The following is a 15,880-nucleotide window of genomic DNA, read 5'->3' on the forward strand; positions in this document are numbered from 1 at the left end:
AGGCTGCCAGCAGAATACTGGCTTCTAGGCAGTTAGAATGAGAGTCTTATAACCCACACCCACGGTGCACACCTACTCCAATGGGGCCATTCCTTCTAATCCTGCCATTCCCTGGGCTGAGCATAGACAAACCATCACACCTAGGATATGAATGAGTGCTTTGATGAAATGGAAACACTGACAAAGGAATAGGATATGAATGAGCATTTTGACGAACTAGAAACACTGACAAAGGAGGTTGAGGAAGATACCAGAAGCAGAGAGTTCCCATGCGTGCAATGCACGTGCTGTTTCACCGAGCTGCTTCAATCCCGGTTCTAATTGATCCTGTAATACCTTAATGTTACTGTTATGATGAGTAAACAAAGAAAAACCAGTGTTCCTTAAGCTATGCTTCAAATTCTCTCAGGTGATTCTCAGAAATGGTAAATTCAAATTTTCTGGCTGAACCCAGAACTACTCAGAAGGAAGCTTTGCAGAGGGGTCTGGAAATCTTTTTCTTACAAAACAGTACACATGGTTCTTGAATACAGAAGTAGGCCCACCACAGATATTGTTACCCTTGGGATAAATCTCCCAATTTCATTGCACAAATATAACTGCAAATCCATATATCAGAACTGCCACATTATTAATCAGGAGTCACCATACACTTACCCTATCAGAAAAGGTAGAACAAATCACAAAGTTTGATTGAACATAGTTTGACTCCAAGCCTATTGTAACCAGGTAAGCTGTGGACTCCCACACCTGCATCCCTTCAGCCATGAAGTCAGTGCTTTAGGGCAGGACTCTGTCCTGTGGAAGAAGCTGAAGGAACACACAGTTGGCAAGGGGAATGTGTGAACCGAAAACAGACCACAGCAAGTAAAGGGCATGTACCAAACAAGGCACACTATTTCCTGTTCTTTAAACATAAATTCCATTGAGACAATTAAACTTCAGAAGAATATTATTAGAGATTTTTGGAATCTATCATCAAAACTTCCATAGATCTGGAGTTTTTAATGTGGTTTTGCCTATCGCGAAGAGATTGGGTGATATTTACGTGGCCTCTGCTTCTTTTTTTCTTAAAAGACTCATCTTTCAGGAGGTAAATATTTACTTTCCATGAGCCCATCTTTACATCTTGAATAGTTTTATTTTCAGTAATGGATTCTCTCTTTCCTCCTTGCTTCAACTACTCCTTCACCTGGCAGTTACAATGAGCTGAGAGCATGGATCTTTATACCCATTCGTGGTAACATCAGTTGAGTAGAAATCAGTTTGAAATACACCATTATGCAGAAATGGTCGGTGCTCACATCCCTGTGATGTCCAGACCCCTAAGCAACACTTACATTGCTATTTAGACAACAGCAGCAGCACTGGCAGACCAGAGAGAGGCTTCCTTCTCACTGACTCACTCATACCTGCCTTTGAAACGCTTAAGATTCTTTTCCTTTGTCCTGTGACTGCTAACTCCTTGTCTGATGTCTTGGAGTAGGAACATGTTTCTACCTAGCTCCAAACCTGGGGAGTTTTTTAGAGCAAGGAAGAACTGAGCCATTGCGTGATTGCTAACATTCAAACACTCCAATTGGCGTGTCCTAAGAGTTGTGATGTTTTAGGTAGCTCAGCTGTGAATAGAGCTGTTTCATAAGTATAAGGCAAAAGAATAGGTTAGCTAGATTTTTTTTTTAAAAAATATGAATATTGGGAAATGATATCTGTCTCCAAAAGAAGAAATATTTTACATACAGAGTTTATATTTTAGGGAACTACAAAGGTATAAGATGACATGATAGGTTAGCTATCTTAACCTTTTTCTTAAATATGGATATGGGAAATGATATCTGTCTCCAAAAAAATAAGAAAATATTTTACATTCAGTGTTCGCATTTTAAGGAAACTGTTACAGACACGTTGGATAAGGAAGTCTTTTCAAACCTGTCTGCAAAGTACATCAGGAATAATGTATTTCAGTTTGAAGCTGGAGGTTGAAATGGGTGAGATGCTCCATGCTTATACAGTTGATATCAATGTTGGTCCTTCCAAGCCAAATCTGTAGCACAGAGAAAGCTGGCATCACAGAAGACTGAGGGGCTGATGGACTTCCCAAAAGCAGCCCTAATATGTTAATTATAGGGATATCACATGGAGCCATCGTGGTCTGGATATGGACGGTATGCCATGGGTCCATATGTCTCAATCATTGGTGCCTAGCTGATGGCCCTATCTGGGAAGGTTGTGGGTACAGAAAAGAGGAAAAGGGTGCTGGGTCGCTGGGAGTGGGATTTGAGGCTTTAGAGCCTGGTCTCACTTTCTGTTCACTGCCTGCTTCATGGGTGCAGATGCCAGATGAGTGTGAAAAGCCAGTCCCCTCCTTTTGCCGCTCTGCTTACCCTTTGTGCTGCCATTTTTTCCTCTTCCATGGAGGCCGTACCAGCTTGAAACCTGTACGTGTCAAAAAAGAATTTCTCCCTTATGCTGCTTTTGTTTGGTATTTTACCACTGCAATAAGAAAGTAAGACACTCCTTACATCTGAGGGAGCATGTAGAACTCTTGGTTAAGTGGTGTCTACAGCTAGGGTGCTTTTGAGGTTGGTTATCGCCAAAAGTGATGATTAGTTTGCTTTCTGGAACCCTGGTATTGCAGGGCACAACTACTGAGACAGAAATAAGGAAGAGGAGATCCAGTTCTTACCACGTCTCTATGGACTTGTTGGAAGACCCTTCAAGGCAAAGGGCAATGAGTATGGCCAGTATTTTGACGAACACTATGGAAGGTAAGTCAAAGGTTCACCACCATTGTTTTCTGACAGCAGGCTGTTCACAATGTGACATCCCTGGCCTAAGTTTTAAGACACTACTTCTCAACCCAGTACCTCATCATCACTTCTTTTAAAAAGGTAAAGCGAAATCGGCACATACACATGGATTTGACTCCTTTGTGTAGATTGTTAAACAAGCTTCTGGGAAGCTGTTACAAATTCAAGGTACATTGGGAATATGACTTCTTCCAGACCCTACATCCAAACCTCTTTAAGCTTGATGGTGACATGAGTAACGGTGGACTGATGTATGCTTATCACTATGGTGCTAACACATCTGACAAGTCACAAAATGTAACATGCTAACACAAGTTATGAAATCTGTTGGCTTAACCAGAATTATAAATATAGAAGTGTGAATTAAGGTGCCATGCCTCATTGAAGCTGTGTTCAAAAATTTTAGAGTTGTACCTCTGTTCTTCTCTTCTTTTTCCTCTTTCTCTCTGTGTCTCTCTGTGTCTCCCTCTGTCTCTTCATCACTTATGAAACATAGCATGTCAGCTTTTACTTTGAAGCTTATAACTGAATAGCTACCGTAGTGTTGACAAGGCTGGATTTCATACTACCAAGGTAAAAGTTTGGAGAACAGCTTGATCTGTGGTCACTTCCAGGCACTGTCACAGTTTAAATGTACTAATTTATGATTTGAATTTCTTTTTCCTTTCCAGCTAAAATGTGGGCTGTAATATTTAGGCATAAAGTTGTTATAAGGGTTAAGTAAAATGACACACGGAAAGCGCCCCTGTACTTTGCATGCTGAAGACTGTCAATTGATGCTATAGTCATTATTTGTTCCATTTTGCTACTTTTGTAAACTCATGTCATTTTTCCCCCTTTTTATATTAAGTGAAATCAACAGCGGCTGTCAGCTTCAATATGTGAAAAATATATTTATATCAAATGTATTCACATATAACACCTCTCTCTTATTTTTCCTTATTTTTCCTTCCTTTCACATACGATGTATTCTATTTCTCCATCTTTTATAAGTCTCCCTGATTCTCGTTCCCACATACGTAAAAGTATGCTTGAATATGTAAGTCAAAATAGAAAGCTAAGAAAAGGAGCATAAGGGTGAGAGAAAATGAGTGTGTGCATGACTTTATTTTTTTAAACTCCTTTCAAATTTTAATAGACATATACACTGTATCTTATTCATATCTCTACTACCCTCCTTCCCTTCCCTGGCCCTCTGCCCAGTATATATCTCTCTTTCCATTATTAGTTTCTTCAGAGACTGGGTAGATACTTAGAGAGTATTTTTAGTTACAATGCAAAAAAATCTCATGATCTCAGGATCAAAAGCCTGAAAGTCATAACCAGAAAAAAATGACCGCGATAGATGTCTGTCACTGTGGACAAGACATTGATATGAGACCCAGTTTTTGTAGAGTCCTGATCTTTTCATTGACTTCAATGGAATATTAAACTCAAGTCCCTTCTTCCCCAACCTTGCCTGCTTAGCTCACACTCCTTCTCTCCCCCAGCTGCCAGTAGCTTGCTCCTCCCTATCCCTCCAGGTAAATCTTTTGAAGAGTCTCTGGTCTTCGGCTCCTTGCCATAGCAAAACCACTGAGAGGAAGGGGCCAGTGGTTCTGCTTCCGATGTCAGCAGCATGGCTGCTCCCCAAAGCAGGAAGTAGAGGAGGAGTCAGGGTAAGTCTAAACTGACAGTCATGCTTTGCACTTCTAGTAGCTTTAAGTACAAAGTAATGTAAGGAATAACGGAAGGGAAAAAAAAAATCAGACCGTTCCAAATTGGACTTGTCAACGAATTGGCACATCCAACGCTTAGTTTAAAAGCACACACAACTTCCTCCATGGAAACATATCTCCTAGTGTTAGTTAGGATGAAAGCCTGATACATATTTTTTTAATTCACATGTGAACAATTTGAATGTGGCAATGGTCAGAAATAGTAGGCAGCAATCATCTGCTCATAGCACGAATAGTAAAGTTTACTTTGACATGGTCCTGCTTGTTCACATAAATGGTGGGGCTATTTCTTTGTTGTTATTATCTGTTTATTTAAATGTGGTTTCTTCCAAAATTTGGTTCGCCTTCCCTTTCATAAACCAGGCTTGTTAATGCGGCTGGCAACTTTTGCTTTCCTTCTTTTCAACTACAGCCAACTCTTCATTACTCAGAGTAATGCTTACTCCTGCTTAAAGATGAGCAAGAGATATTTTAAAATGCAGAATTGTATAGAGATGTTTCGTGGATACACTTTGGTTGGTGTATATGTTGGGGTATAAGGTAAAATACTGAAGGAATTCAGATGCAAGAGAGGATATGAACTTAGCTGCTACTGACTCTAAGGTGGGAAACCTCCCACAGGAATGATGGAGAAGTGGCTGTAGTCCCCTCTGGGGCGCTTCGCTTGTTCCAAAGTGGGAGATTCTCTTATGCAAAATTAATAATTGAATGATTTTATTTTAGAACTAAAGGCAACTTTGCTCCGACTTTCCCTAGTGTCAAGACCATCAGCGCCTGCTGAATTTTCCCTTTGAATATTTCTCTTATTTCTCTCTTTTTTTTTATTTTCTGTGCTATGCTATTTGCTTTTCTTTTCTACTATATCACAGCTTGTATAAATTAAAAATGGAATTTATTCTGATAGAACACAGAAATTTGGCAGCTTCTCTTCTATTATTTGTTGCAAATTATGTATATATAATATATTGTTTCCTCTGTGAACATGAACTTGTTTGGTAGTATCAAAAGCATTTATAAAGTAATAATGCATATAAAAATAAATAAATAAAATGGATAATAACTTTATTTATAGGACTTTTTTGTGTGACTTAGCTAAAATTTACAAATTTTACCAAAATTATAAATTTTACCAAATTACAAATTGTAAGAAATAGAAATAAAATGTTCACTTAAAGAATTTCAGTATCCAAGGGGAAATTTGAAATGTCTAGCTTAAACAGAATTCCACTAAATCAGTAAAGAATAAATTCATTAAAGTAAGTGATTGACCAGATTGCATAAATAGTTAGCAAATGTTTATTAGCAGAACAAAGATCTAGCAACATTCTTCTCCATTTTCTGTGCTGCCTCCTCCCTTATAAATTTTATTTCACTGTAAGCTCCATCAATGGTGGAGAGTTGCCCTAGTTACTACCATAATGCTAAAGTGACTGGCCAGAGACCACATGCCATGGAATGAACAAGGAAAGTTCCTTCTGTTGAGTGCTAAGAAGAGATGGTCACGTGTTTGGCAGAGAAGGTAATTTTCTGCAATGGTATTGGCAGAATCCACCTAACTTGGTATCCTTTCCCAGTGAATACTCTGCTAAGTGATCATCTTCCCAAAGAAAGATGGAAGTGATAATTTTGTACTTCATAGTTTCCCAAAAGACGTTGTCAATGTTTACTAAACAGGCATCATCCAGAAGTTCTCTGAATCATTTAATTTTAGAGGAAATGATCAAAAAAACAGTTGTCAGATAGGTTTAATACTACATTTCCATTTAGCTTAAAAACTTCTTTAAAGCATGTTCTCTTAACATTTTTAACATGAAATCTCATTTCATATATTTGATACATTTGCAGATCTCAATGCATTAAAATAAATAGACCCAATGGAGATGCATGAATTCTATGTTCATGTATCTATGTTTTAAATCTTCTGTTTTATTAATAGTACTTGAATATCATTTTGTAAAGTGTTGGTATACTAACAATGAGGGCCCCACTTTATTCAGTTAATTATTCTCTTTTTTTTTTTTAAAAAAAAATTCTGGTTTAATTGATGTATAGAGAGAGCAAAAAACTTGTTGAACTTAATATGCAAGCCCGTGTAACTCAGATTTATTATCAGTGTGAGAGTTTTTAACACAGAGTAGTGATTCTTTTAAATGTTCCCCACTAGAATCCCTCCAGTGACATCTAATCCAAGAGACCAAGTGTTCCTGTGACTCACCAAGGCTGTGATGATGTCTCTGGAGGAGCCTTGGCTAACACACAGCAGCCCTTGTTCCATGTGGAATGTAGATGATTGTGTACACAATGAAAGCTGTGCCGGTTTGTTTCTTGTAACCTTGTAGACAATTTTAAAAGATCAGCTTTGCAGATAGAGTCTTAGAAACTATGTTTATCTGAGAAACACCGGAGAGCATTAGCCTGTCTACGTCTACTCTCTCCGTGACTGCAAACCCATAATTTTTTTCTGACATTTTCAACTGATTATCTTATCTTTTAAACACACCTTTAGAATGTTTACTAGGGAATCACTGCGATTTAAAGCAAAGATGATTAATAGAAAGTAAAAAGCTTTCATGAGTATATTCATTTTCTTTTCCTCCCCAGAACTTGAAGAATCCAGACAGAAATGCCCACCCTGCTGGTATAAATTTGCTAATATGTGCCTGATTTGGGACTGTTGTAAGCCATGGCTAAAGGTAAAACACGTTGTCAATCTGGTAGTGATGGATCCATTTGTTGACCTGGCCATCACCATCTGCATTGTGTTAAATACGCTCTTCATGGCCATGGAGCACTACCCCATGACTGAGCAGTTCAGCAGTGTGCTGTCTGTTGGGAATTTGGTAAGACTCCTTGATGGCTCATCTTCCTACAGATTGCTTTTATTAATTTTATGTTTCACTGTCAAATAAGATGTCAACTAATTGACTATGTTCACCAAAGACACCAAATTTTTTTGCATCAGTTTTTAGCAATGAAAATAGGTTGCTACTTAAACTTAGTACAAAGGATTTAGAGGTTTTAGGTGTATTTTGATTTAGAAATGAATCTAAATTGCTTTTGTATTATAATGATAACTACAGCCAAGCATAATGACACATACCTGTAATCTCAGCCATTGGGAGACAAAGGCAGGAAGATCACAGATTCTAGGCCATCTGTGCTACATAGGGAGATCCTACCCCAAAGCAGACGAAGAAAGAAGCAAAAGCAAAATTAGGGCCATCCAGGTGGTTCAGCAAGAAAGGGAGCCTTCAGCAAGCCTAATGACCTAAATTCGACACTTGACCCCAAAAGGTGGAAGAGAATCTACTTCTCTTAGTTATCCATTGACTGTCACATACATACCATTTTACATAGATGCTTCCTCAAACACATAAGACAAATAAATAAGTGAAAACATTATTTAAAAACAGGATTATGCTATGAATTGTGGGAAAAATATGTGTGTAACATATATACATATTTGCACATATATAACATTTATATATATAATATGAAATGCTAACTTCTCATGAGTCTTATAACAAATGCCTTAAAGCATAATATACTTCTTAGACATGAAATATATATATGTATATATATACATATATATTACTTTATTTCTGATAGATCTCAAGTGAGTCAAATAATAAAGTATGTTCAATGAACACACTGATATATCAAATTCTGCATTAAATATCATATGCACTCCATCCCTTTCTGCCCCTCCTCCACTGACTATCTCAGTGGACAACATTTTGATTTAACCGTTCACTTGTGGAAAAAGAGATTGTGGAACAGGAAGTGTGGAACTGGAAGTTCCTGAAGGAACTTTGTTCAATGTTTAGTGACCTATTGGGTACATACCTTTTTTGTAGCCTGAGGAAATTTCACACAGAAACACCCTGTTTGACTTATAATTAGCCATCGCCTTACTCTCGAATTGGTCTCCTGTGGTTTATTGTCATGTCCTCAAAAAAATTATGATCCAAGTCTTTTTTAGCAAACCTAAGCTTTCGGTTAGTGTAATATTTATTCAGCTACTACAGTTAGCTGAGACATGGTAGCTCAGCTACACCAATGTTTATTATTGCTTGTGTGAAGCCTCCTTAGCTCCAGTTTCTTCTGCAGAGCCATGAAAAGAGACCAATCTATTATACTTGGCAACTGAAGTCTGTGCTTCTAGGCAAACACTTGGTGATGGTTTAGAGGACAAGAGAGATATCAAGCAAAATGTGTCCAATGCGTTTTTAGGGTAGCAAAATCAGGGTGTTCATTTCATTATCTGAATGATAAACCTTAAGTATTGGGAACAATTATAAATCGTGTTGAATATAAAACAAGCAAGGGCGTCCATTTGTTGAATGCAAACCAACCTTTAAAATCCAGAATATATGTTCGACCTACCATTTGTTACATTACCTCCTTCTGTGAGCAGGCATTTCTGTAATCAGCTGTGTTGCTCATATAGGTCTTCACTGGGATCTTCACAGCAGAAATGTTTCTCAAGATAATAGCTATGGATCCATATTATTACTTCCAAGAAGGCTGGAATATCTTTGATGGCTTTATAGTGAGCCTTAGTTTAATGGAACTCGGCTTGGCGAATGTGGAAGGATTGTCAGTTCTCCGATCATTCCGGCTGGTAACTAATTAGCAGAATCCATCCTTACTTTTGTACTTAATTAGTCTTCATTAGGTCCTAATGACAGACTTGCCATATTCCACAAATATAATATCATTAGTAAAATATGAAGACATAGGATTCTTCCTCAAAAATGTAGCTCTTTTTTCATGATAGTTTTGAGAAATGTATTCTTTTATTCCAATGAACAGCCAGTGATCTCTCTCTCTCTCTCTCTCTCTCTCTCTCTCTCTCTCTCTCTCTCTCTCTCTCTAATGGCAGATTTAATGGGAAAAGAAAAAGGGGTCACACATCAATCCAGATTGCAATCCGCATAGTCAACACAGTTGTCTGATTTGTGTAACCATGTGTGAGGCTCCTTTGGGTCCTTGGATTGCTTATTTTATCCTCTGAGAAGCTAATACTTGGAATAGGGTGTATGGAGGAGAATTAAAAGATAGCACACTCCTTAAATATTTTTCCTTTGCCCAGATCATGAAGCCAGTAAACCTCTCTCAGAAACACTGCCTAAAGTGCATTATGATAACATCTAATTGTTGTTCATTTAATCTCTATATTTCATAACTATTGGCTTCTTGTTAAAATTAGAAGACTACCTATTATTTAACACATTTGAGTGTTTTGTATTGTACATGCTCTGCCTTTGGCTGGATTTTATCTTCAAATAACAAAGGTTGTATACCCTTACCAAAGAAAGGTTTTTATAGATGATTTATTGTGCAGCTAATTAATCCCAGGACTTTGATTTGATGTCTCTTTGAGACTTTATGAATTTCAAAGTTCAAATTTGACCTGAGATCCTTAGAACTATATAATAATTCTCACCGGTCTCCAACAAGAGTTATGTATCTAATTTAAAACTAGAAGTATGCAAGAATTACAGAATGCAAATATAAGTAGTTATATGACAGGTCATATGGATAATGACTTCTTAAAAACAAAGTTTAGCAAACCTTTGTGATAAGTGCTACAATGTAGGGAACTAGGGACCACAGAACCATTACCTAATCTTGCATAATGTACCAGGCTTCTTTTCATAAATCATCTCTTAGAATAAATTAACAGCCTGGTGCTTCTACTCACTCCTCTGAGTCACTTAAGTGTCATTAAATAATGTACTACTGTCTGGATGACATTTACTTTAGCATCAGAAATGAATGCTATTGCTATTTAACTGAGGGTGGCGTTTCAGGAGCCTGTGCAAACCAATACCACCAATTGGTCAGGTAGAGTGTTAAGGGGATATGCACATGCTGTAATGACTTCATTAAGTAATTGAAGACACCAAGGTTGAAAAAAATATACACTTTAACTTAAGCCTCCTTCTAAAGTAAATACTTTCTAATATTATAGCAAGTGAAAGATATAGCTAGATGGAAACTGCGCAAACTCTCCAAGAAATGAGTTCGCTTTTCTTTTTTAACTTATATATGCAATGTGTGTCCTACATCACAATCTTTAACCACCCTGAGAAACATATTTACTGTGGGCTGTTAAATAATTTACTTCTTTGGAAATGAGTCTCTGTGAATTAACCTACATGACCTTTAAATACGTTCATTAAAACAAACAACAAAGATAACAAAAGACAGTTACAAAAGCTTACGTAGGTGTGTGTGTGTGTGCGTGTGTGTGTATGTGTGTGTATACAATATTTGCTACTTTTGTCAGATAATTCTTTGGCACATGAATAATTCATCTTTTTGCAGTTAAAAAAGATTTCCTATATAGTTCTGTTGATGTTTCTGCAGTGCAAAGCACCAATGATAATCTTATATTATTTTTTCCAGCTTAGAGTCTTCAAGTTGGCAAAGTCCTGGCCCACACTGAACATGCTCATTAAGATCATTGGCAACTCGGTGGGCGCACTGGGCAACCTGACCCTGGTGCTGGCCATCATCGTCTTCATTTTTGCCGTGGTTGGCATGCAGCTGTTTGGAAAGAGCTACAAGGAGTGTGTCTGCAAGATTTCCAATGATTGTGAGCTCCCGCGCTGGCACATGCACGACTTCTTCCACTCCTTCCTGATCGTGTTCCGCGTGCTGTGTGGGGAGTGGATAGAGACCATGTGGGACTGCATGGAGGTCGCGGGCCAGACCATGTGTCTTACTGTCTTCATGATGGTCATGGTGATTGGGAACCTTGTTGTAAGTAGTAAAAACACTTTTCGGCTTTTCCGATGATGTGGTTTTAACAATGTTTGACTAAAGAGCATTCTATATTCTAGGGAGAGTTATGTTGTATATTTCCGGTTGTCTATTACCCAAGATTTCAAAAGCCACAGGTGATTTAGACTTCTGTAATATGTACACCCTCCAAATATCTCTTGAGCCAAAGTTGTTCTAAATAATGTGTATATCTATCAAAATATTACAGTGCTACTATACAAATGCATGTCGACATTATATGTCAATCAAAATGAAAATAAAACAGAAAAAAGTCCAATGTTAGACATGATATGGGAGGATTCATTGATACAGATTAAAAAATTATAATAGACAAAGACATTCCATTAATAAATCCAAAAAATAACTGTGGCACTGTAATTCAGTTTTCTTACAGGTGAAAATTTAAACAGTATTTAAATCTATTTTTTATTTTATCTATTTGCCATCCTAGAAAGAGATTCAGGGATGAGTCAGAGTAATAAAAGTGTATTAGTAAGTTTCTGAAGTAGAGGGACAGAGCCACTGCAGGGTGATTGAAGGTCAAAAGGGTCCTGGCTTCACCTTTCTTCTTCGCTGACTCTTACCTGACACATCACTGTCAATTGCACTGAAATTTTAGCTAAAATCTATTGCAAGGTTCCACTTTTGAACTAATAACCTTTGTGGTTGGTCCCATCTGTATTTTATTTGAATAATCGAGGGCTGTGTCAACCAAACCCCGATTTAATAAATGATGACAGACGTGTCCTCAACATTGCCTAATTCTTTTTTTTTCTTTGACCCAATTGGTAAGATATAATTGCCCACCTAAACATACAAAGCCCAGTATCATCCATCCCTTAAGAACATTTATAACAACCTGTAAAGGTACAGCATGGAATCTTAACATCACCCACCATATCCTCCTGCCACGACTTCTCTCTTCCTCTCCTCTCCTTCTTTCCGTTCCAGTCTCCTCCTCTTCCTTTAAACTTCTCTCCCACCCATCCTTCCTTCTCCTCCAATGACAGGCCTCCTTCTATCCTGTACCTGCCCCTCACCTGTACTTTACAAATTCAATGGGGAAAAGGTTCTGCTGAAGTCACCTGATTCCTGAGTACAGTGACTAGGCAGCTGTCCTGGGACAGTGGAATTAGCATCAAAATACAGATAACTCCAGGGCAGACCACAACATTTCCCCCTTTTTGTCCAGTTAAATAGCCTTTTCACTTACATATAAATTGAGTACAATTATTACCATTCTACAATTTATAAAGCATACGATATACTCAACACCCAGTCCATCACTATATCAGTTAAACAGAACATTTAGTTACCCATTCCAGCTTAAGAAAAGCTTAAAATCTATATTATATCTTGGCTAGCTTGTATACTATCTGATAACTATCCAATAAAATATGTATATTTAGAGTTAAACAGCCTGATAGGCTATGAGACTATAATCAGTCTTCAACCCCGTCCGAAATCTGAGAATGACCAAATATCTATACATATAAGAAGCCTAGCACGGCTTCTAGAACTGAGAGGTTGTAGAGACAAATCTCCACTAGCACAGTCCCCTGTTAGCAACATGTGAGTGCAAGTCTTCAGCCTTCTGGCCAAAAATCAACTGACAGACTCTTGAAATGCAGATTTTGAAGTCTTGGCAGAGTTTATCAGTTAACTATTCTGCATAATTTGTCCTTTTTTGGACAGTATTAGTCTGCAGATGAAACAGGCAGTTTTGTCTAGTGGCTGCCTAGCCACAAAGTATTGCCTCTGGAGGTAGAGATGTTCAAATTCTTTGTTACATCTGCCAAAGGGGAACTGTTAGGAGCAGATATGTCTCAACAAAAGATAAATAACTTTAAATCTCAAATTTTGTGGATTTCTGATGTTTTTGAAAACCATCTACCTGTATAAGACAATCTGTACTGTTGTCTTTATATCTTAATAATATCTTGAAAGTACTCTCACAAAGTCAGCAATATGTTTGCTATTTGGCCCTTAACTCACATGTGTAATCAACTCAGAAGTTTGTAATGACATCAATAGAAGGACTGGCTCTAAACCTTGTACTTTTTAACTTTTAACAAATAAATTCTATATCAAAGCAAAGATAGGATTTTAGCTTAGTTAACAAATGAGATTACGACTGTATAACAATCTAGCTAATTCCTCCTTGTTAAATTACAACCATTTCTAAATTCCTCATAAAAACAACTTTAGAATAACCACTTTCAGCCCCCCAAAGTCCAGGGTATTGGGGCAATGACTCCTCTATAACTTCTTCAAGCTGTATGTGGGCGTTGAGATATCCCTGAGGGTAGGGGGTAGGAAGAATGAAGCAAATGCTGTAGCCGATGTGTCCTGACTGGACCCAGCTGAAAGTCCTTGAGACCAGGAATCCAAGTAGGCACACTCTGCAAAATACAACTCTCAAGACAAAAGTTTAGAATCGAGATATCTTTTTGTTTGATTCTCCTGAATAAATTTTTCAGGCAGTCTACCTCTATCAAATCTGATCAGTATGACTCTGTGAGGTTTCCAGAGCCTAATCACACTTTCTAAAAACACAAAGACAAAATCTTTCTCCCAACATACTGTGTTCCTTGGTCTGTAACCAGAAAGCTTGTATCTTGCACTCTCTCCCAGAGTAATAATATAACCATAAAACTCAAAGTCACACCCATTATGAAGACTAAACAATTTTTTAAAAAGGAAGTAACCTAAACAATGAGCCTGATAGGCTTTTGTACTCTGTGATATCAGGAAATTAACCCAAAATTCCTGTGGAGCCCATGTTAAGAGAATCTGAGCTTCCTGTTGTGGTAGATATAAAAAATAACCACAAACCCTTGCTAGCCGGCATCAACGAGCCATATGGCCTTTAGCGGGGTAATTCATAAAACAAACCAAATACCTTCCATCAATTCCAATATCAATAAGCAATGTATCAAACCAGGATTTTAGTCCAAAATATCTCAATCTGTTAAGCTCTCTACCTGGAGCCACAGATTTTTATTTAACCTTAATAACTTCTATAATATATGTCTGCATTCACTCTCCCTAGTGTTACAGACATTTATCACAACTCTCTACTTGGAGTTAGTGACCAATTTTTCCCTAAGTTCCGAACCATAGATGAAAATCCCAACGTGATTCGGGTAATCCCTTTACTCTCCTTAAAACAAACTTAAACACCTTCTATCAATTCTAAAACCAATAAGCAACTTAAAACTCAGGACTTTAGCCCAAAATATATCCATCTGTTAAGCTCTCTACCCAGAGCCACAGATTTTTCTTTAACCTTAATAACTTCTATAATATATGTCTGCATTCACTCTCCCTGGTGTTACAGACATTCATCACAACTCTCTACTTGGAGGTAGTGACTAATTTTTCCCTATCTAAGTTCTGAACCATGGATGAAAATCCCCACCTGATTCAGGTAATCTCTTTACTCTCTTCTTTCTAAAAACAAACTTAATCACCTTTTAATAATACCTGTAATTAAGAAGTAGCTTGTCTAACTAGGATTTCAACCCAAAATTCCTGTAAAGCCCACGTTAAAAAGAATATGAGTATCCTGAAAGACTTTCTAGACAGCTTTTTTTAAAAAGCAGCTTTTAATCTCTAACTCTCTGAGCTGCCATTATTTATCACACAGCCTGGGACCAACAGCCAGCCAGCCCAGGCTACTTCCCTGTTTTTTTTGTTAAATTCCCACGCTTGAGATATCACATGACTTAACATGGCGCTGGCCTCCTCTTACTTAGAAAATAAAAACTTTCTCTCAACTCTTAGGATTACTAGTGGATTCTTGCCCATCACGTTAGTTCGGCACCTGTTGTTGTAAAAATATAAAAAATAAAAAAAGTATTGTCGTCTTTTACCTCGCTAGGTCCAGCACCTCCGCAGCCCAGTGTCTCCAGCCACCACACACTTTGCTACACTCAAATAATCACATAAAAGGACACACAACACAATAACTTTTGACCCAATTGGTAAGATATAATTGCCCACCTAAACATACAAAGCCCTGTACCATCCATCCCTTAAGAACATTTGTAACAACCTGTAAAGGTACAGCGTGGAATCTTAACGTCACCCACCATATTGTCCTGCCACGGCTTTGCTCTCTGCCTAATTATTAAGTAACCTGCCTGGTCTGTGGGCTTAGCAGTTCCTGGTGATACAACAAACATCATTTTTAATTCGACATCACAGTGGTGTTATTAAACAACAACCACTTCTTCATTGTATTTATAAGTCTTGCATGAACTAATAGCATCTAGAAGGTTTTTTAAAATCAGAATTGAGTGTTGATCTAGTAATACGTATATTTTTTATTGCATTTAGCAAGTTACCGAGGTGAAAGAGGTTGAAATGCTGCAGAGGCCAAATCACATCTAAATATGTAGTTCTATGAATAAAATTACAAGAAGTATTCAGTGTCCTACAAAATACAGATTATATGCTCAAACTTACGAGCATCCGAAATAGCTGGTTTCTTTTACTGTGGAGTGGTCTAGATTTGCCAGGACGTATAGTTAGTCTAGAAGTTTCATACCATGGTAG

General features: G+C 37.6%; 1 protein-coding gene across 1 annotated transcript in view; it reads left to right on the forward strand.

Annotated features, from left to right (window-relative positions):
- Positions 1-15,880, forward strand: part of LOC116901461 (sodium channel protein type 2 subunit alpha-like) — an 84,687-nt gene that overhangs the window by 34,852 nt on the left and 33,955 nt on the right. The window contains exons 13-16 of the mRNA XM_032903409.1: positions 2,639-2,768; positions 7,130-7,368; positions 8,979-9,152; positions 10,943-11,299. Coding sequence (XP_032759300.1) covers positions 2,639-2,768; positions 7,130-7,368; positions 8,979-9,152; positions 10,943-11,299 — 900 coding nt within the window. The remainder of the gene's footprint in view (positions 1-2,638; positions 2,769-7,129; positions 7,369-8,978; positions 9,153-10,942; positions 11,300-15,880) is intronic.

The sequence above is a fragment of the Rattus rattus genome, chromosome 5 (assembly GCF_011064425.1).
Source record: "Rattus rattus isolate New Zealand chromosome 5, Rrattus_CSIRO_v1, whole genome shotgun sequence".
NCBI classification, from domain to species: Eukaryota; Metazoa; Chordata; class Mammalia; order Rodentia; family Muridae; genus Rattus; species Rattus rattus.